Source organism: Chrysemys picta, chromosome 20 (genome assembly GCF_011386835.1).
Source record: "Chrysemys picta bellii isolate R12L10 chromosome 20, ASM1138683v2, whole genome shotgun sequence".
NCBI lineage: Eukaryota > Metazoa > Chordata > Testudines > Emydidae > Chrysemys > Chrysemys picta.
The window spans coordinates 15,491,804-15,512,118 of record NC_088810.1 but is presented as its reverse complement, the minus strand read 5'-3'; the positions used below and the strand labels follow the sequence as shown (position 1 = coordinate 15,512,118).

The window sequence follows — 20,315 nt, the reverse complement described above, 5'->3', positions numbered from 1 at the left end:
AGCACCCCAGACACACAGCGCGTGCGGGGCTTGAGTGGCCATCAAATGGGAAGCCTCCTAGTGTGTCACACACAAACCCCACAGAGGCTGCTCTGCTGGGGGATAACAGCTTACTACTGCTACCAGCTAACAGTATTGCCCCAGTAGCTCAGGTGTTGTGAGGTCTGGGCCATAGTGCTGAAGGTGCCAGGTTCCAAAGTGAAGTCATCTAAACTGAATTAAGGCCACTTTAATTCTGAATAAGAGTGTCCACACTGGGGTTTAAGGCACTTTAACTAATCCACTTTGAAAGTTAATTTGGATTAACTTTCCTCAAGGTCCCCATGTAGACAAGCCCTAAAATGGTGACTTTGCATGAGGGTCATTATAGAGAAAGGTACAAATCTGAATAGCTTTTCTTTATAATTGGCAGAGCAAAATGAGGCCCTGAACTCAACTTGATGTTATTTCTCTGTGTCTGTCTGGAGCAAAGCAGGCCCCACCCTCAGCTCGATGGCATTTCTCTGGCTGTAACATGGTAGCTTTGGAATGGTGCATCCCATGAATTCCAGACTGTCAGAGGTCTGTGCTTTGGAGCAGCGCCCGATGCTCAGGCCTTGCAGATGGCCCAGCCAGGAGTTTGCACCCTGTGCTAGTGGGTGGGTCTGACTCCTTGCCACCTGGCACCTCATGTGGGCATTTACCCCAGTGCACAGTGGGTATAAGATGGAGCCCAAACAGGGTGGGGGGACGGGGATGTATCTGACAATGCAGGGTGCAGGGTCCATGCATGGCTGCGGGTGGCTGGAAGAGGCAGGGGGAGGCCCCGTTCGTTAGTGACCTGCTTAGCTCTAAACAGGATTTGCAGGGGCTGGTTATCTGAGCAGCAGAGTGAGTCACCCCCTGCCAGGGGTCTGGGCTGGCACACGGAGCCAGTGCAGCCACCGGTTATTTCACAGGCCCCGAGGCCCTTCCTCCCACTCTCTGCATGGCCGGACTCCCCGAACGCAGAGCCCTACATGCCGGTGGGGTCACTCCATGGGCATCTCTCTGGACATTCCATCCCCCACTGAGGCATTAGGGGAGAGCTGCTCAGGGATTTTCCCAGAATGCACCATTCCAGCAGCATGGCCAGTACGGCAGAACGGGCACAGACTGAGCTAGCCACTGGCTCTGGTGGCCGTGCCTGGAGCCGGCTGGGTATGCAGGGAGAAGCAGCCCTCAGGGTGGGGTGCATGGGGCAGTAGGGGGCACCGGGAGAGGATGTAACTCGTTCTGGCATTCCCTGTATGAGCCCCACCCCCAGCTCCCTTGGCTGCAGAGAAGCCCAGGGCTGGGGTAACGGTGCAGCAGGGATGTCTCGGAAATACTGCTCCGGGCACCGTGCCGAGAGGCAGGCGTCCTTCCTCAGGGGTCGGACGTGCCCGTGGCTCTGCTGGCATAATGAGATGGGGGGGACTGTCACTGCCTCAGCCTGAGGCTTGGCTACTTCCCCTCCCCCCAGCAGTGATTGGCAGCCATCCAGGGCACCTGGTGATTTATCTTCACCTCTGATAAATTGCAGCTTTAACAGGGTCCGTAGCAGGTCTCCTTAGCTGGCTGTGCTGCATGTACAATGCGGGGGGGGCTCTGCACCCCCTCCCCCAGGTAAGGGGATGAACCCACTGGGGGATCCAGGGGCATCGAGCTCTGGTTTGTCCTGGTGAGGGGTGTGGGGGATGGGAGAGGGGTGGGGTGAAAGACTTTGCAGGCGAGAGTTGTGTGTGTGTGTGTGGGGGGGGGGGGGTTGGTGGGAATGGGATAGCTGGGTCCTGTGAGAGCAGAGGAGATGGGATGGTGGGAAAGGAGTGCATGGGGCAGTGGAGTTGGTGTGGGGGGGAGGGGTTGGGACAGGTGTGGGGCAGGTATGGGGAAGGGGTTGGAGTGGTTTTGGGACAGTCGGGGTAAGTGTGTGTGTGGGGGGGATTGGGATGGGTGTGGGGCAGTGAGGGTAGAGGTTGGCGACATTGGGGGTGGGGGTCAGAGTGGGGGTGGGGCAATGGGGGTATGTTTGAGGGAGAGGGGTTGAGCAGTGTGGGCAGGTGTGGAGGAAGGGTTTAGAAGGGGGTGGGGCAGTGGGGGGTCAGGGGATGTGGAGCAAGGGGTGGGAGTGGTTTGGGGGCAGTGGAGGTAGGTGTGGTGAGCTTTTCCGGTTTTCCGACTTCCCCCAATGTCAATAGGGTCCTGCCCATGGATGCCTAGAACATTCCCTGAGATTTTGGGATTGATCAGACATGGCTTTCACATGTCACAAACACCACCAAGCTGAGCACTGAGGCTGCACTGTGCTTGGTCAGCTAAAGGCCCCATCCAAGATCACGGTCCGTTGTGCTGGGAGCTGTACGTACGTCCCTTATTGTTTGTATTGCAATAGTACCTGGGAGCTGGTTATGGGGCAGAACCCAAGTCCCCCTGGCACGGCACGTAGTGAGAGACAGTCCGTGCCCCAGAGAGTTTCTCATGTTATCAGACAGAGGGAGGGAGGTGAAGCGGAAAAGCAGCTTGCCCCAGTTTCATTCAGCAGGGCGGTGGCAGAACAGGGAACAGAACCCCCAACTCTAGTGCAGTGCTGCATGTCCCAGACCATGTTCCATCCCTGGTAGGTGCATCTATGCAGCCATCATTTTCCAGTTGATTGCTTTGCATTCCCTAGCTGAAAAGTGCCCTGCATCATGCTCTGATGTAGATTTGCATTGCCCGTGGCAATGGACGGGGGGCAGTGTCACCTGCAGGGCCGGCTCCAGGTTTTCTGCCACCCCAAGCGGCGAAAAAAAAACCCACAAGCTGATCGGTGGCAGCTCAGTCGCATCGCTCCATTCTTCGGCGGCAGTTCGGTGGCAGCTCAAAGAGGAAGAGAGGGACTGAGGGACCCGCCGCTGAATTCCCGCTGAAGACCCGGACGAGCCGCCCCAATACCGAACGGAGTGCCGCCCCTTTGTATTGGCCGCCCCAAGCACCTGCTTCCTTGGCTGGTGCCTGGAGCCAGCCCTGGTCACCTGTGCTCACTCAGCACTGCTAACGGCTTTAGGGAGCTGCCTGGAGAGGGCTGGGCAAGGCGTGCTGTGGGGTTATTCTTAGCGTCTGTGGAAAGAGCAGGTCTAATCAGCCCAAAGAGAAGGGAAGGGACTCTCCCAAGGTCACACAGCCAGGCAGTGGCAGAGCTGGGGCCAGCATGCAAGGGCATGATTCTCATCTCACAGGGCCAAGCAGGACACAACGTCCAGGAAAGTCAATGGGTAATACCTGTAAGGAGCAGGTGAGGAGAATCAGGCTCCAGGAGTCCTGGCTCCCAGCCTCACCATCACCACTCTAACCAGTGGCCTCCACTCCTTTCCCAGAGTCTGGAATAGGACCCAGGAGATCTGACTCCTACTCCCCCCTTGCTCAGCTGCGCTTTCCCCCACACCCAACCTCTGTGACAGGCTGCACAATTAATTGGAGCCATTTTCTTTTCTGAGTGAGCTGCCAACACCCCAGATCCCATCCCTCCGTCCCCCGCAGGAAAGTTCCTTTGTGGCACACGGATTCTGAACTCTCCTGCATTTAACACGGCAGCTTTATGCAATGCCTGGGCACCTCCCGCCAGGCAGCAACAAGAAAATCAAGCTGCTAAAACCAGCAGGAGCCCTGCGCCAAACGCATCCCCCAGGGCCCAGTGCCGAGGCAGTGGGGAAGGGTTATTTATACACCCAGCCTTAACCAGGCCAGGCCTATTTTAGCAGCTGGATTCATCCCCTGCTCTCCCTGCCTGTCTCCTGTGATGCTCTGTGCTAGCAAGTTCCTTTTCATTAGAGCAGTGGAGCGGGGCACGGCTCCCGCTGCAGGAGGCTGGCTCTGCCGCTCACCCCTCTGCCCCCTGGGCAGTGCGCCGAGCTTTCTTTTCTCTCTTGCTCTCCCCAGGGTGCCTGGATTATTGTACTGAGAGAAGGCAGCTGCCTCCGCTGGGCAAAGGACGGGCAAAGGGGAAGGTTTCGATTCAGACTCGTACGTGCTGGAGCCCGGACACCTGGGTTCTCTTCCAAGCTCTGTGTGACCTTGGGCAAGTTACCCTGACACAATCTCCCCAAAAGAACATAGAACATAAGAACGGCCATACTGGGTCAGACCAAAGGCCCACCTAGCCCAGTATCTTGTCTTCCGACAGCGGCCAAGGCCACGTGCTTCAGAGGGAATGAACAGAACAGGGAATCACCAAGTGATCCATCCCCTGTCGCCCATTCCCAGCTTCTGGCAAACAGAGGCTAGGGACACCATCCCTGCCCAGCAGATGACATCTGTGAAATGGGAACGACTCGTAGATGGTAAGGCCAGAAGGGCCCGTTCTGGTCCCCTAGACTGAGCCCCTGTATAACCCCATCCAGAGAACCTCCCCCAGCATCCAGCCCATCACGTCCAGTGGAGCTACAGCCGATCTCTTGGAAAGAGACCCCCACCTTGAGTTAGAGACTCCAGGTGATGAGGACTCCACCACTGTCCTCGTAAAAATCTGCACGTTAGTCTGCGTGTCTAGCATCAGATTCCAGACACTGGGCCTTGCTTGGCCTCTGCCTGCTAGGTTAAAGAGACCTCCACGCTCAGAAATCTCCTCTCCCCGCAGGGGTGAACAACCATGAGCAAGTCACGCCGCGGCCTTCTTTTCGATCAGCTGCACTGACTGAATCACTTGCTCTCAGGCAGGCTTGGCAGGCCTTGAATCATCCTTGGGTTCTTCCCTGGCTGCCTCTGCATTTTTCCCTGGCTAAGGATACTGGCCCTTCTCTGCCAAGCATGCGGAGAGATGGGGTGAAAAGCGCTATGTGCCAAATGGAAGCACGGAGTTGGCTGCAGCGTACCCAGCCCTATAGAAATGGCTGGAGTTTCCCCCCCTGACACCAGGGGCAAATTTGGCCAGTTTCACCGTTGACTTGAACCTTGTGTTGCCAGTACAAAGAAGGCGTCAATCAGATTGGTTCATTCTAGTGGGTAGGACCTTGGGTGGGGACACAAGATACCTGGTTCTATTCTCAGCTCTACCACTTCCCTGCTGGGTGACCTTGGGTCTCTGTTTCCTCTCCCACCCTGGGTCTGTCTGGTTTATTTAGCCTGGGAGCTCTTTGGGGAAGGGACCATCTCTCACTCTGTGCAGCGCCTGGCACAATGGGGTATGGTTTCAGATGACCCTGCAGTAATACAGAGAATTATTACTCTGGTTAAAGCTGTGAGATGACATGGATGTAGCTAAAATGTTCACCTCCGGATGAGCATTGGGCCCTAGCTGGTATTGTGCCATTAGATGCTGTGTGCCTTGCCCCAGGCAAACAGTAAACAAGCATCTTCAGTCCGGGTTACTTTTATTTTAAATGGAAGGAAAAATCAAAGAAAGAACCAATGTAAAGTCCCCAGGAGCTGAGAGCACAGCGTGAGACTCGCCCCATAGCAGCGACAGCTGTCTTGACCTAACCAGGATTCCACAAGAGCCAGTGCCCCGAGTGCCGCATGGGGCTCCAGAGCCGGAGGCTGAGTCTTGCTAGCATATCCCCAGCGATGATTCGCCAGGCCCGGCAGCCTGTGCCGGGATCCATCTAGGATCCAGCAGCGCTCAGCAGCAGGTGGACAATGGCATGCAGTCCTGTCCACCGTGGCTGCTGGACATTTCGCCTTCTCCTGACAGAGGCTGTCACCCAGGCAGCGCCCCGTTGCCACTCGGATCACAGGTCAGGGAGCAGCAGCTGCTTCCCGGGAGAGACGGACCCCTCAGCTCTCAGCCTATCGCAGAACAGCAGGTGATGGAGTAACCGGGATTGTTACGCATGAGGGACAGGGAGATGGCACCGGGCATGGGGCATCAGCTGCGAGACCCCCCCACCAGGGTACCAGAGACGACCTCACCCATCCCCAGAAATCTGGGGAGTGGGAACCCCAAAAGTGCCCTGGGAGCTTCAGCCGGGCTGTGCCCCAGCCCAGTCCAGCTTGGAGCAAGTGGAGAGAGCCTGGGGGGGGTGGGGGAGAATGGGGGCAGAAGAAGGCGAGAGGGAGAGGAGTAGAGAAACAGAGCGAGATGGAGAAGGGGGAAGAGACAGGCTCAGGTACTTGGATGTCTCAGGGCCCTGCCCCACCTGCCAATCAACCCCCGCTGCTCTCTTGCTCTCTGTTTTGGAGGATGTCCGAGTGTGGGGTGATAACCCCTCCCTCCCTCTCAGATCCAGGCACAGCCCACACCCTCCACTTGGGCACATGCCAGCCTGCGTCTCCTGGACCCCCCAGTGTCACCCTGGCCTGGCACTGAATAGATATTTATAGAAACCAGGCCAGAATGCTATTGGGGATGACCATGAAGTGCACCCATCTCCTCTCACCAGGTGGAAGGGAAGAGACCTCCCCAGCCCATGCTGGTAGATAACTCTGCTCCCTCCCTGCTCCCCCAAATCCACATGCGCTTTGGCAAACTGCTAGTTCAATGGGAGAGGCTGCCCCTTGCCAACCCCCCAAATCACACTGTCCTCACCTTGGGAGCAAATCTCTAACCCCCCAGCTAAGGCCAAGATCTGCCCAGCCTTCCCTGGAAAGACCCCAAAAGGCTGAGCCTGTAACATTTCCCCTTTGTCTCTATATATAGTTGCTGCTGGAGTGGGAGGCTGTGTATCAAATGCTGTATGAAGAGAACAGCACAGGGAGAGTTCTATAAATAGTCACTGCTCCTGTAGGAGGGTGTGGATAATGCACTGGGTATAGAGAGGAGAGAAAGCTTTGTAAATAGTGGGACTATGGGGAGGTGTGTGTGTGTGTTTGTGTGTGTGTCTGTGTGTGCCTGTGTAGAAAGACAGGCAGAGACACAGCGAAACCGAGAGACACACTGGAGATACAGAAGATCTTTTTTAGAAACACTTTCCTACGCTTGACTTTGTAAAAAGAGGCATATAGGAACTTGGGAGATCAACACTGAAAATTGTGCTGGATGGAGGCATATAAGGAGAGAAATTATGGATAGATGGAAGGTGATAGAAAGAGATGCTGGAGAGACTGATAGAGGGAGAAATGGACTGAGAGCGAGAGAGATATGAGGTGTATAGGGATAGATAGATAGATAGATAGATAGATAGATAGATAGATAGATAGATAGATAGATAGATAGATAGATAGATAGATAGATAGATAGATAGAGGAGCTGTATGGGGATAGATGGATGAATGGATAGATAGAGGACAAGGTATATGAAGATGACTGGATGGATGGATGGATGGAGGAGGTGTATGGGGACAGATCGATAGATGGATGGATAGAGGACAAGGTATATGAAGATGACTGGATGGATGAATGGATGGAGGCAGTGGATGGGGACAGATACATGGATGGATGGATAGAGGACAAGGTATATGAAGATGACTGGATGAATGGATGGAGGAGGTGTATGGGGACAGATACATGGATGGATGGACAGAGGACAAGGTATATCAAGATGACTGGATGGATGGAGGAGGAGGTATATGTGGATAGATGGATGCATAGGTGCAGACTCAGTGGGTGCTCTGGGGCTGGAGCACCCATGGAAAAAAATAGTGGATGCTCAGCACCCACCAGCCACCTGCCCATGAGCTGTTCAGCGGTCCCCCAATCAGCTGTTCCACAATCCCTCACCGATCAGCTGTTCTGCGGCTGGCCCCGATCAGCTGTTTGGCGGTGGGTGGTAGGCGGATGTGCATGGGGGAGGAGGAGGAAGCGGAGGCTGGAAGAGGCAGAGTGAGGGCAGGGCCTCAGGGGGAGGGGATGGATGGATGGAGACGGTGTATGGGTATCGATTAATGGATGGAAGAAGTGAATGGATGGATGGATGGATGGATGGAGGTGTATGGATGGATGGATGGGTATACAGATGGATGGATGAGGTGGATGGAGGGATGGAGATCTGGATGGATGGATGGATGGATGGATGGATGGATGGAGGTGTATGGGGATGGATGGATGGATGGATGGATGGATGGATGGATGGATGGATGGATGGAGAAGGTATATGGGGACAGATGGATGGAAGGAGGAGGTGTATGGATAGATGGCTGTGTCTGGAGGGATGGATGGATGGATGGATGAAGTGGATGAATGGAGGTGTCTGGAGGGATGGAGGATGGATGGATGGATGGAAAAGGTGTATGGGGACAGAGGGATGGATAGAGGAGGTGTATGGATGGATGGATGGATGGATGAAGTGGATGAATGGAGGTGTCTGGAGGGATGGAGGATGGATGGATGGATGGAGAAGGTGTATGGGGACAGAGGGATGGATAGAGGAGGTGTATGGATGGATGGATGGATGGATGGATGGATGGATGGAGAAGGTGTATGGGGCTAGATGGCTGGGTGGCTGGCTGGAGGAGGAGCAGGTGTATGGGGACGGACAACCCGTCTGTCAGTCTTTGGCTCCGTGGCTATGGAACGTTCTCCCGGGCTCGGACGCGGCTCTGCCCGGGGCGGGGCGGCTCCAGGCTCGGTTCAGCGCCGTGCGGCGGGATCGGGGCGCTGCGGGGATCCGGGGCTGGGGGGACCCCGGCGGGTCCGAGATCCCGGGCCGGGCTGGGGAGAGCGGAGCGTTCGGGGAGGTCCGGCGCGGTTGCCGTGGCAACGGCCGGGAAGCGGGGGTGCCTGGGAAGGGGAGGACACCGACACACAGACACGCACAGACAGACACACGCACAGCTCCGGCTGCAGCTGCGGCTGGATCCCGGGCGCTCCCCGGCTGGCTGCGCGGCGGACCATGGGCGGGCTGCGGGCGCCCGGCCGCGGTAAGTGATCAGCACTGGGGAGCCGGACAGCTCCGTGCGCCGCCGGCCGGGGCCGCGGGGGCGGGCATGGGCTGGGGAGGAGGGGCCCGATCCCGCCCCCGCTAGCCCCTGGGGCTGCTCACACTTGGCGGGCCGGGGGGGGGGGGGCAGGGCTGAGTTGCGGGGGGGCGGGAGTGAACAGCCCTGCGGAAGGGGGGATGTTTGCACCGGGCTCTGGGGAGTGGGGTGCCGGGGGGCTGGTTCATTTCTCAAACGCGCTGCCCGCCCCTTTCCCCCGGTCCCGACTCGCCCTGACTTCAAGGGTCACCCAGCGAGTGGGCCCACCCGGACTCCGGATCCGGTCGCTGCCGTTTACACCTGGGGAGGGGGGCGGGTGTGAAACTCGGACCCGGTGGCGTTTTGTTCCCACCGTGCTGGTAAGTGACGGGGCAGGAGGGGGTCAGCACTGCCCGCCCCCGAGATCTGGGGACGCTCTGATCCGGAGCCCAACTGTGGAAGCCATTGGGGGGGGGGGGGTAGCTGAATTTACACCCTCCCCCGTGGAGGCTCAGGGAGAGGGTCCAGGAGGGCGCTCAGGGCTAGGAAGTGGGACTGGCAGAAGCACCAGGCACAATCTCCCTCTCCAACCCCACAGCCCCAGTCAGGCAGCGGGCGCCCAAGGACACAGCTGTCAGATCACCCTGGGGCGGGGGAGAGCCGAGGGGGCAGCCTGGGACTATGGATTTGCATCGCTCCCAGATGGGTGGTGATTGGGCGGGGGTCACTCTGGATGTGGCCAGCGTCCCTCTAGGTGGAAGCTGCAGCTGAATCAGCCTGCAGGAGCCTGAGCCGGGCTTTTCTGAGAGCCCCAGGCCTGTCGAGGGGAGGGAGGGCCCACCAGTGAGGGTGCTGGCCCGGCCTGCGGGCGTCCTGGCTCCAGGTCCCCACTCTGCCACAGACTCCCTGCGTGGCCTTGGGGATGTGCCTCAGTTTCCCAGCTGTGCAATGGGGATGATCGCCATGTCCTGCTGGGATGGTGTGTGTGTGTGTGTGTGTGTGTGTGTGTGTGTGTGTGTGTGAGGCTAAATACATTAGAGTTTGTGAGATGCCCAGATACTAGGGTAACAGGGCCAGCTATGTACCTAAGATTGGGAGCCTGAGGGTGAGATGCGTGGCCTTTGCTGAGTGCTCCCTGGACAGGCAGTGGGGGTGGGGGCTCTCTGCCCCTCACAGGCCCAGGATACAGCGGTGGGATATGCTGTTACAGGTCCCACTCGGATGATGCAGCGTAGAGCTCCTGGGGCCAAGCTGAAGAGGGAAGTGCCCAGGCTGCAGGTTGGGTGTGGGCAGGGATGGGGTAAAGCTCCTCTCTGCCCTCCCCTGGTCCTGGCACAGCTGGTCCCTCGCTCCAGTGATTTGGAGCAGCCTGGGAGCTGCTCTAATCTATGCTGGCTGCACACAGCTGAGATCAGCAGCATCCCAGTCATGCCCCGTTACTGTTGCTATGCCAACAGCAGGGAGGGGGAGTGGCAGAGGAGCCCCGATAGCCATTCTACGCCACCCTTACCCTGGGCAGTCTCCTGAGCTGGTTAAGATGGCTGGAGAGTGGTGAGATTCTACCAGCCACGGAGGGGGTTAAATGACCAGCCCACATGGGAGGATCCAGCCCTGGGAGCATAGATCCCACCCTGCTAAAGTGCCTAGGATGGCAGGAGCCTCCCACAGCACAGTGAAGCGAGGTCTATTGTTGTCACTGCCCAGGTAGTTACGTCGTCAGTCCCTAAAGCACCCCAGATTCTTTTCTCAAACAATAGAGCACAGAGGCAGCCGTGGGGAGGCACTGGCGTGGGGTTCTATTCCCCGCTGCTCTTGGGCAAGTGACTTCTCTCTGCCTCAGTTTTTCCCAGCTGTGAAATGGGGACAATGGCACGTTTTTTCATAGCACTGCAATGCCTAGAGTCCCTAACTGAGATCAGAGCTGCATCGTGCCAGGCACTGCACAGAGTGAGACGTGGTTCCTCCCCCAAAGGGCTTGTAGCTGAAAGAGACAAAGGCATAGTGAAAGGAAGGGTCCCCATTTAACACATGGGAAACGGAGGCACCGAGCAATCATGTGACTCTCCCAAAGTCACGCAGGGAGTCCATATCAGAGCTGGGAACTGTACCCTTAACCACAAGCCTATCCTTCTTTACTAAGTGCCCTGAGGGCAACAGATGTAAAGATCAAAGTATTATATGGTTCAGAAATTTCTCAGGCAGTTCCCTGTGCCCACATGGCTGCTTCCTAATGGGTAATTAGGAAGAATGACTCCCTGAACTGTAGGTCCTGGTCCAAAGCTCCTTGAAATCCACAGAGAGTCTGTGGGGTAGCCCCATGGGGTCAGGCTTTCCAAGGCTCAGCTCCCACAAGGAGCCCCCAGCACTCGGCATGCCGAGCACCTCGGACGATCTCCCCTCTGTGCTGGACTTTCCTTCATAACAAATTGTCGCACTTTGACTCCCCAGTGGGCACCTCTGCCATTGTCCTTTAATTACCCAGGAGACTTTGTCCCTTCTAAGCCAACTCAGCCTGTACTGGGCAGAAAAAGTCTCCCAACTCCCTGAGGTCAAAGGGCGGGATGGCTTTGTAGGCTAGCAGCAGGCTATGCTCTGGCAGTCAGGTCTGAGGGGGACACCTCAGGATTGGGGCCTGGATTTGTAGCTCAGAGTCCCCCTGCTAAGGTTGGCTCATCCTGCCTCCTTTCCTAGCTAGCTCAACTGGCTAATCCCAGGCACGCTACTAAAGGCCGTTTCCAGTAGGCCATCAGCACCCGCACTATCGTCTGCTGCTCAGCCTTATTATTAATAATCCCAGCACAGGCTTCACAGTCCTAACCCTGAGTGCTCCCCGCCTGTCACTCTCAAATCGTGGGCTGCTACATCACCCCAGGAGGGGCGGTGGCACTAAAACACCAGAGAGGGGACGACGTCACAGGGGGAGTCAATGACAGAATCAGGAATAGAACCCAGGCGTTCTGATTACCGGGGCACTGATCTGGAGCTAGTGAAATTCACCAGGTGGTTGCTTTGCATCTCCCCAGTAGCTAGCCTATGACTGCTACTAGCTCCTTTAGCTCAAGCAATAAGGGGCAATGAAGCTGGTGGCATTTTCAGAAGTGCCCAGCGGTGGCCCAGCTCTGCTCCATTAAATTAATAGTAAAACTCCCACTTACTGCCGAGAGAGCAGCATGAAGCCAGTGCTGTGTGCTTTTGAAATTCCCCCCTCCCCATTACAGCTAAAGGTCCTGGTTCTAATCTCCCCAAGGACGTATAAAGAGGGTCCTTACTTGAGGGTTTATGTCTTTCTCTGTGCCCAAATTGTCAATTTCCCTGCTGCACTGGCAGCTGTCTCATCCCCCTCCCATGGGGCTGGGTCCTGCACTGCCTCTGTGTAGAGTACAGAGAAGGGTTTTGCTACTCGAATGTACTGTAAAATCTTATCATCTCTCTCGTCATTGGTTCAGAGCCCACCGTGGGTAAAATCGCCAGCTGCGTCTCTGGCAGACGCTGCTTCCCAGCCGCCAACCCCCAGAAAAAGACACATGGGGTTGAATAATATTGATACAACACAGCAAACCTCAGACATACCTTGGGAAAGCCCCGTCATGGGGCTAGAGCTGGGCTGTGGGGCATGAGTCATGGGGATGGGTGTGAGATCAGTCACCAGCACATTTCATGAGGCCCAAATTGATTGAGTTCTTTATTTTGTGAGATTTGGGGATGCTCATGGAACCCTGTGAAAATTGTGACAGCATGTTTGTGCTCAAAAATTCATGCTCACAAGTAAGGGTGTGCGTGTTTGGGTATGTTTGTGTGTGCGTGTGTATGTTTTGGGTGTGTATATACATATCTTGTGTGTGTTTGTGCTTTTGTTTGAGTATGTGCATGCCTGAGTGCTGTGTGTGTGTTTATTGTGTGTGCATTTTGTCTATCTTTGTATGTGTCTGTATATTTTTGACTGTGTATGTTTTGCTCATATTTGCTCATGTGTGTGTTTTGGTTTTGTGTGGTATGTATGGTGTGTCTGTGATTGTGTGTGTGTTGTATGTCAGTGTATGTGTGTGTGTGTATACCCTAGTGGTAGCAAGTTCTACTGCATTTAGCACAGGGTTGCATATTTTACCAGTGGGAAAACTGAGGCACAGAGTGGTAGTGGGTGGTAGCACATGAGACCTGACTCTGGCCCTGACATACTTGCCCCAGGCCAAGAGCCGGTGAGTGTCCGAGCCAGGAGCAGGACCCAGCGCAGTGCTCTGGGCTGCCTCACTGCTGGAGGCGCCATCTATTGGATGAAGGGCCATGACTATACTGGGACACAGACCCTGACACTATGGGGTGCAGACCTGTGGGAATTGCAGGTCCCAGCACCTCACAGGGCCACCCCCTAAAAGATCCCGTTGCCCCAGGGCTTTGCAGATGGGTTTCCTGCTCAGACTTTTCTTTCCTGCCCCACCACACCCGTTTCAACTGGAGAAGTTACCCCTCAACTTTTCCCTGCCGGATATCCAGCTTGCAGGCAGCATGGCTGTGCGCTGTTCTGCAGCTTCCGCGGCACTCCCCAAAGGTGGCTGCATGTCACTGTTCTAGAGGATACCCAGTGTCTAAACCAGCTCTCGGGGGGTGTGTCTAATGGAGGCTGCACTTTGCAAAGTTCTGCCGGCTTTGTCAGGATGGGAGCTGCTTTAGAAATGGGCCCCACACTACAAGAAGGATGTGGAAAAATTGGAAAGAGTCCAGCGGAGGGCAACAAAAATGATTAGGGGTCTGGAGCACATGACTTATGAGGAGAGGCTGAGGGAACTGGGATTGTTTAGTCTCCAGAAGAGAAGAATGAGGGGGGATTTGATAGCAGCCTTCAACTACCTGAAGGGGGGTTCCAAAGAGGATGGAGCTCGGCTGTTCTCAGTGGTGGCAGATGACAGAACAAGGAGCAATGGTCTCAAGTTGCAGTGGGGGAGGTCCAGGTTGGATATCAGGAAAAACTATTTCACTAGGAGGGTGGTGAAACACTGGAATGCGTTACCTAGGGAGGTGGTGGAGTCTCCTTCCTTGGAGGTTTTTAAGGCCCGGCTTGACAAAGCCCTGGCTGGGATGATTTAGCTGGGAATTGGTCCTGCTTTGAGCAGGGGGTTGGACTAGATGACCTCTTGAGGTCCCTTCCAACTCTGATATTCTATGATTCTATGATTCTATGAAATGTTACCAGGTGTTATTTAGGCTGGGCCAGTACCAGCCCAGTGCGTTTTTTTGCACTGGAATTGGTTGCATGTAATCAATGCCCGGTGGCAGAAGCAGCCCAAGGACTAAGCGAGGGTGCTAAGTAATGGGCGGGGGGACAAATGCTGAGGCAGCGGCACGGCGCCTGGGTGCTTTTGTAGCATAAGAAGCACAAACAGCCCCATTATCTTCAGATGCAAAGTCAATATTTATTACCAAGGCCCGGGCCAAGCTTCCCCAGTCGCCTCAGCTGGACTGTCCTCGTTATGAAAAGCACGGCATGAACGTTAGAGGCTATGTCCCGGAGCTGAGTTCACTGCACGGCAGAACGCACCGGGGAACCTGTGGTCATCCCCTTTCCCCTCCCAGCAGGGGGTGCTGCTGTGAATCAGGTGCCTGGGCAGAGGTCAGGATGGAGAGCCCAGGCCAGGCGTAGCGAGGGGTCAGGGCTTAGGATTGAGGGGAACCGGCAGAGCTCTGTGTAGGTGGAGCTTAGGGCTAAGATTGATTGAGGGGCACCAGCAGAGCTGTTGGTGGGAACCCAAGACTGGAACAGCAGAGGTTCTGCAAACCTGGATTTAGGAGCATGAGCAGAGCAGGAGTGGGGGGGTCAGGACAGGTATAGCCGCGGTGCTGGGGGTCAGTACCATGAGGCAGCCACAGTATTCCCCAGCTCTAGCTAGCAATACGAGTCCTTTGTTGTCACGAGTGTATAAAGATTTCCCGGTGGAGGATTTGATTGACATTTGCTTCTTGACGGCTTCCCCATCACTAACTCGCCCATGCTGTGCCCAGCGCACTGGGGCACGGTCCCAGACCGGACCTGGGGGAGCCATGTCTCAAATGCTAGATGTCAGGGGGCAGAGGGACTTCTGGCCCTCCAGCGAGGCTTATGGGTCTGTACTTCACTGTCATCTGAAGAGACCGGGAGGTGCGGCTGGATCACTGCGTCGCACCAGAGAGTGGGGACCTGGAGGGTGGCTGGTGGGGTGTTCCATGGAGCCCTGCATGGGAGCGGAGGAGCCAGTCCCCCAGCTCTAGTAGTTTTTGTAGCCTGCACCGTGGCAGCTCTCCCCCAGCAGGGTACTTGGAGACTAGACAGGTGTCCCACCCCCTGCCCTGCCCCTCTGCATAGTGGGATCTTGCAGCTCCCTGCAGCTCAGAGAGGGAGGGGAGACTTTTCCCGGTAGCGGTGACTGAACCCCAGGCAGTTCGAAGGTTGGGTTCGCGTCTGTCTCCGAAGCACTTTGGCCTGGAAAGGGGGTTGGAAATGGCACAAGGTTCCTGCTGAGATGGGGCAACTTCTCCAGGGTGAGGCCAGGGGGCATCAAGGCCAAGTGAGAATTGACTGAAAATAGAAAGGGGTTGGGATCTGGGCCAAAGCTGTAGCTGGCTCTGAGTCCATCTGAGTAGCCGCCTCCTCACAGAGCAGTAAGCTGCAGCCTGGAGCCCTGTTGCCATCCGTGAGGCAGCAGCTTCCCTCATCGCTGCCCCAAGAGGATAAAGACTCTACTACTGCTGCCTCAGGGAGCCCTCCATTAGCTCAAGCAGTAGAGGCCTGGGCTTTTGGAGATGAGGAACCAGGGTTCTAACCCTAGCTCCTATTGTTTGTTACAGTGCAGATGGGGGCGCTGAGCCAGGCTTGCAAGGTGGCTCCAGGTGTGAGCTCTGGGTCCAGGCAAGGCTGAATTGGCTGCAGTCGGGTGGGAGATGTTAGCAGGGAGGGAAGTGGGGGTGCATCTGCTCAGCATGCACCTCTCCTGAGGGGAGCCCCCTCTCTGGAGATGGCCAGCGAGGAGCACCGCTGAGCAGAGAGGGGCTGGGAAGACAGATTCACAGCCAGCTAGTGGCCCCTGGCTGGTTGTGACCATGGCTTACTCTAACCATGCAGCCTAGTGGTGCCGGCAATCTCGTTGCCTGGATCCTTGTCACAGGGCTGAGATCTCCAGGCCTCCCTCCCTGCAGAGAGGTTGTCATCCTCCCTTCTCCCCACCCCCTCCCGCCGCTGCTCTCAGCTCCCTGGGGCTGAAGGGAGTCCTGCTGCAGCTCGATGAGGCACTCAGCCAGGTGAGGAGAGACAGGGAGGGTGCCTGAGCTGTCATTGGGGGGGGGGGGATGGGATGGGAGGGCTCTGGACCTGGATGCGCAGCTGATAACCCCCTCCCCCATGTAGCCCAGCTACTCGGGCTTGCCCCCACCACCCCCGAGTCTTCAGCTTCCTCCACCCAGGCATATGAAGAGTTTCAGTGAGGCTCACGGGACCCCGGAAAGATCCCTCCAGCTGTGGCCTTGTTAGCTCTCCAGCTAAGCAGCCTTGTCACTGTGTGGAGGGGAGACGGCTGGCAAAACTCAGGAGCTGCAGGAATTGGGGCTGGTGATACAGTAGAGGCACCCTCCCCTCTGAGTCCCTGCTGATCCCAGTGCAGTGATAGGGGCCATTGTGCTACAGGCAGCAGGGGGAAGGCGCAGGGGAGGGATGCTGTGTAGGAAAATGGGGGAGATCAGTGTGTTGCAGGGAGCAAGTGTGGGGGTTGTTAAGCAGCAGTTCAGAGGGACCCAAACATCACCACTGTGTTACTGATCTCTGCAGTCATTAAAACGGAAAGGTCTTAATTTCCCACACCTTGCACCCAGTGTGGCTAGTGGACAGAGCTCTAGACGGACCCTCTGGAGATATTTACTTTATTCCTGGCTCTGTCACTGGCTTGCTCAGTGACCTTGGACAAGCCACTTGGCCTCACTGTGACTCAGTTTCCCCATCTGTAAAATGAGGATAACGATACTGCCCTCTTCTGTAAAGTGCCTTGTAACTACTGGTGAAAAGCGCGATGTAAGAATGAGATGTCCACTGTTCGCTCTGGATGTTGTTTGGTTGATTTGCTGCAGGTCACTCAGCTCCCGGCATCCTAGTCAGTTTCACGGTTCTCTTTCTGGTCAGTTTCACATCCTGGTTCTATGGCACAGGGCCCAGAGATGCTGCGCTGTGGGTCTCACATGTCTGTTTGTGCTGAGCTAAATCCTGAAGTTTTTATCCAGTTCCGATGCAGGGTTTGTTTGTTTGTTTGCTTGTTTGTTTTTAAAATCCCTGTAGCTGAACAGGAGTTTTGCCTGTGAAGTGACTAAAACTGGATCCCCAAAATCTAGCTCATTAAAGCTCACCCCCTCCCCCGTTTACAATATCTACATTTTGGGCCCAGTCCTAGTGGACACAGCTTCAGTCAGTGGTTTACGTGCTCTCTAATGACTGAAAGTCAGCTGCGCCTCACGGCTCTTCCATGCGCTCAGTGCAATGAGCTTGTAGGTCTCAGTTCAGTCCCCAGAGCTCGGTGATGGGAGGCGCCATGCATTGGAGCCTGTTTACATCAGCGTTGCATTTTGATCCGTATCCACATCTCAGAAGATGCTGTGATAAATGAGCTCTGCGGGGGGGGGGGGGGGGGGGCTCCAGGAAGCAGGACTCCAGGGGCCCTGGAGATGCTCTCCCCCAGTCCGAGAGGAGATCAGCCTTGCCCCAGCCCTGCTGTCTCTGATCTGTGGAGAGAGGGCTCCAGTCTCACTCCCTTCAGAAGTGAGCTGGGGTAACTGGGTAAATGACGTGTGTCTCTGCTCTGCAGACAGCGCTAGGGGATTCTAAGCTGGAACCCCACCCCCTGCTAGTCTGCTTGCTGAACAATGCCAGCTCTGCTGCACTGCCGGCTACCCCATGGTGAGCTCCCCAGTACGATAGCCAGCACAGCCACGGGCGCTGGGGAGGGGCAGGTGGGGACTGCCACTGGCTTCTTCCCTCCTGTCAAGGCTCTGTGCAGCGTCAGCTCTGCTAATGTCTCTGCCCTACTCACTCCTCCCTCCACCCCAGAGCAGCCTGCGCAGCAGGATGAGTGCTAGCACCCTCCGTTGCACAGAGGAAAGGGGGAAACTGAGGCACGGGGACTTTGCCCAAGGCCAGGCAGCCAATCAGTGGCAGAGCCTGGGGCCCTCACCACTGAGCCATGCTGGCAGCCCATAGCACAGGAGGGGTGGCACAGGGCAATTGTGGGGGAAGCTCAGGGAAGGGAGCTGGCAGGAAGCCAGGCCCATGGAAGGGGAGCGGGAGCCAGGTTGGGGCTCTGAGGGGCTGTATTTTGGGTGGGGGATAGAAGGCAAGATCAGAAGTTAGGAGGGATTTAGGGGGCTATGGGGAGTTGGGGGCATCATGGAGACAATCAGGAATTGGGGTGGACCTGGAAGGGTGGTTATGTGGAGTTGGGGTCACTGGGGGCAAGCAGGGGTTGGGGGTAGGTCTGGGGTTGAGGGGAGTTGGGGGGCACCAGGGGAGCAATCAGGAGTTGTGGGCAGGCCTGGGGGGGTTTGAGAGGAATTGGGGGTTGCTGGGGGGCAGTCAGGAGTTGGGGTTGGGTCTGGGGGGGTTGAGGGGAGTTGGGGGTCACTGGGGGCAGTCAGGAGTTGGGGTTGGGTCTGGGGGGGTTGAGGGGAGTTGGGGAACATCCAGGAGAGCAATCAGGAGTTGGGGTTGGGTCTGGGGGCTTGAGGGAAGTTGGGGGGCACTAGGGGAGCAATCAGGAGTTGAGGGCAGGCTTGGGGAGTTAAGGGGTCACCAGGGAGATAATCAAGAATTGATCGAAGAGCTGGGACACCGTAGTGGGGGGTAGAGGGAGGACTGGAGGTGGATCTGTAAGTCCTCGGTGCTATAAGGGTTAAGTGTCCATACTGTGAAAGGTGGGGGTGCATCTGTTTATCCCCAGTGTCCTGCTTGCTCCCTCAGACTCTAAGGAGCTTGGCCGGGGCAGCTAGTCTCCAGGGTGCTAAGATGGCGAAGGAGAACTCTGGCTTCTCCACCATCCCCGAGACTCCGGTGAGTGAGGCGAAGCCCCCGCTCTGCTCCCGCCCATCCAAGGCCTCAGCGCGGCTCCGCAGGGAGAACGAGCGGGAGAAGGCTGAGAAGAAGAAAAGGCGCCAGCGGTACGTGGAGAAGGGTGGCAAGTGCAACGTGCAGCACGGCAACGTGCGGGAGACCTACCGCTACCTCACGGACATCTTCACCACCCTGGTGGACCTCAAGTGGCGCTTCAGCCTGTTGGTCTTCACCCTGGCCTACGCCATCACCTGGCTCTTCTTCGGCCTCATCTGGTGGTTCATTGCCTATTGCCGTGGCGACCTGGACCACCTGGAGGACCACACCTGGACGCCCTGTGTCAACAACCTCAATGGGTTCGTCTCGGCCTTCCTCTTCTCCATCGAGACGGAGACCACCATTGGCTACGGTCACCGGGTCATTACAGACAAGTGTCCCGAGGGCATCATCCTCCTGCTGCTTCAGGCCATCCTGGGCTCCATGGTCAACGCCTTCATGGTGGGCTGCATGTTTGTCAAGATCTCCCAGCCCAACAAGCGGGCTGAGACCCTCGTCTTCTCCTCCCACGCCGTGGTCTCACTGCGCGATGACCGCCTGTGCCTCATGTTCCGGGTCGGGGACCTGCGCAGCTCCCACATTGTGGAGGCCTCCATCCGGGCCAAGCTGATCAAGTCCAAGCAGACCCACGAGGGGGAATTTATCCCCCTCAACCAGACGGACATCAACGTGGGCTTCGAGACGGGCGACGACCGCCTCTTCCTGGTCTCGCCCCTCATCATCAGCCACGAGATCAATGAGCACAGCCCCTTCTGGGAGGTCTCCAAGGAGCAGCTGGCGAAGGATGAGTTTGAGATTGTCGTCATTTTGGAAGGGATGGTGGAGGCCACAGGTAAGATGTTGTGCCTGGGGTCCCCCAGGATCATACTGGACCAGGATGGGTTTTGGGCCTAATCTAGGCTAATGCTGGTTTGGGGACAGGGTTTACCTTGAATCTGCCCCAGTCTTGCTCTGGATCTAGTCCAGATTTGGGTCTAAGCCAGACTCTCACTAGTTCTTGTTCAGTTTTGGGACCATGTTTAGACTGAGTCCCTTCCAGTCTCACACTAACTCCAGTCCAGGTTTTGGGCCTGTTCACACTTTCCCAGCCCAGTTTAGGGACAAGGTTCAGAGTGATTTCTTCATAGGCCTAGGCTGGATCCAGACCAGGTTTTGGGCAGCATTTAACCTGGGAGGTGACCATGTGGCTGCTCCACTTGCACCCAGAATACCTCACTTACAGGGGCGGGGGGTGTCCTTTATTCCCAACAGGAATCCAGCCCAAGACTTTTCCCCAGGCTGGGCTCACCTGGGATTCTACCTCAGGACTGCTCAGCCCACACTCTAGGTGCTCCCTCCCCAGACACCCTGCTCCTACTTGTCTTGAATCTGGGTGGGCAGTGCCTCCCAGCCTCAGTGAG

At 56.5% G+C, this 20,315-nt stretch overlaps 2 protein-coding genes across 2 annotated transcripts in view; both read left to right on the top strand.

Moving 5' to 3' along the window:
* LOC101948039 (junctional adhesion molecule A-like) overlaps positions 1–20,315 on the top strand; it is a 333,339-nt gene that overhangs the window by 233,973 nt on the left and 79,051 nt on the right. The gene's annotated exons all lie outside the window — the stretch shown is intronic.
* KCNJ9 (potassium inwardly rectifying channel subfamily J member 9) overlaps positions 4,190–20,315 on the top strand; it is a 31,708-nt gene continuing 15,582 nt past the window's right edge. Inside the window, exons 1-2 of the mRNA XM_005293759.3 lie at positions 4,190–8,771; positions 18,769–19,747. Coding sequence (XP_005293816.2) covers positions 7,770–8,771; positions 18,769–19,747 — 1,981 coding nt within the window. The 5' untranslated portion in view covers positions 4,190–7,769. The remainder of the gene's footprint in view (positions 8,772–18,768; positions 19,748–20,315) is intronic.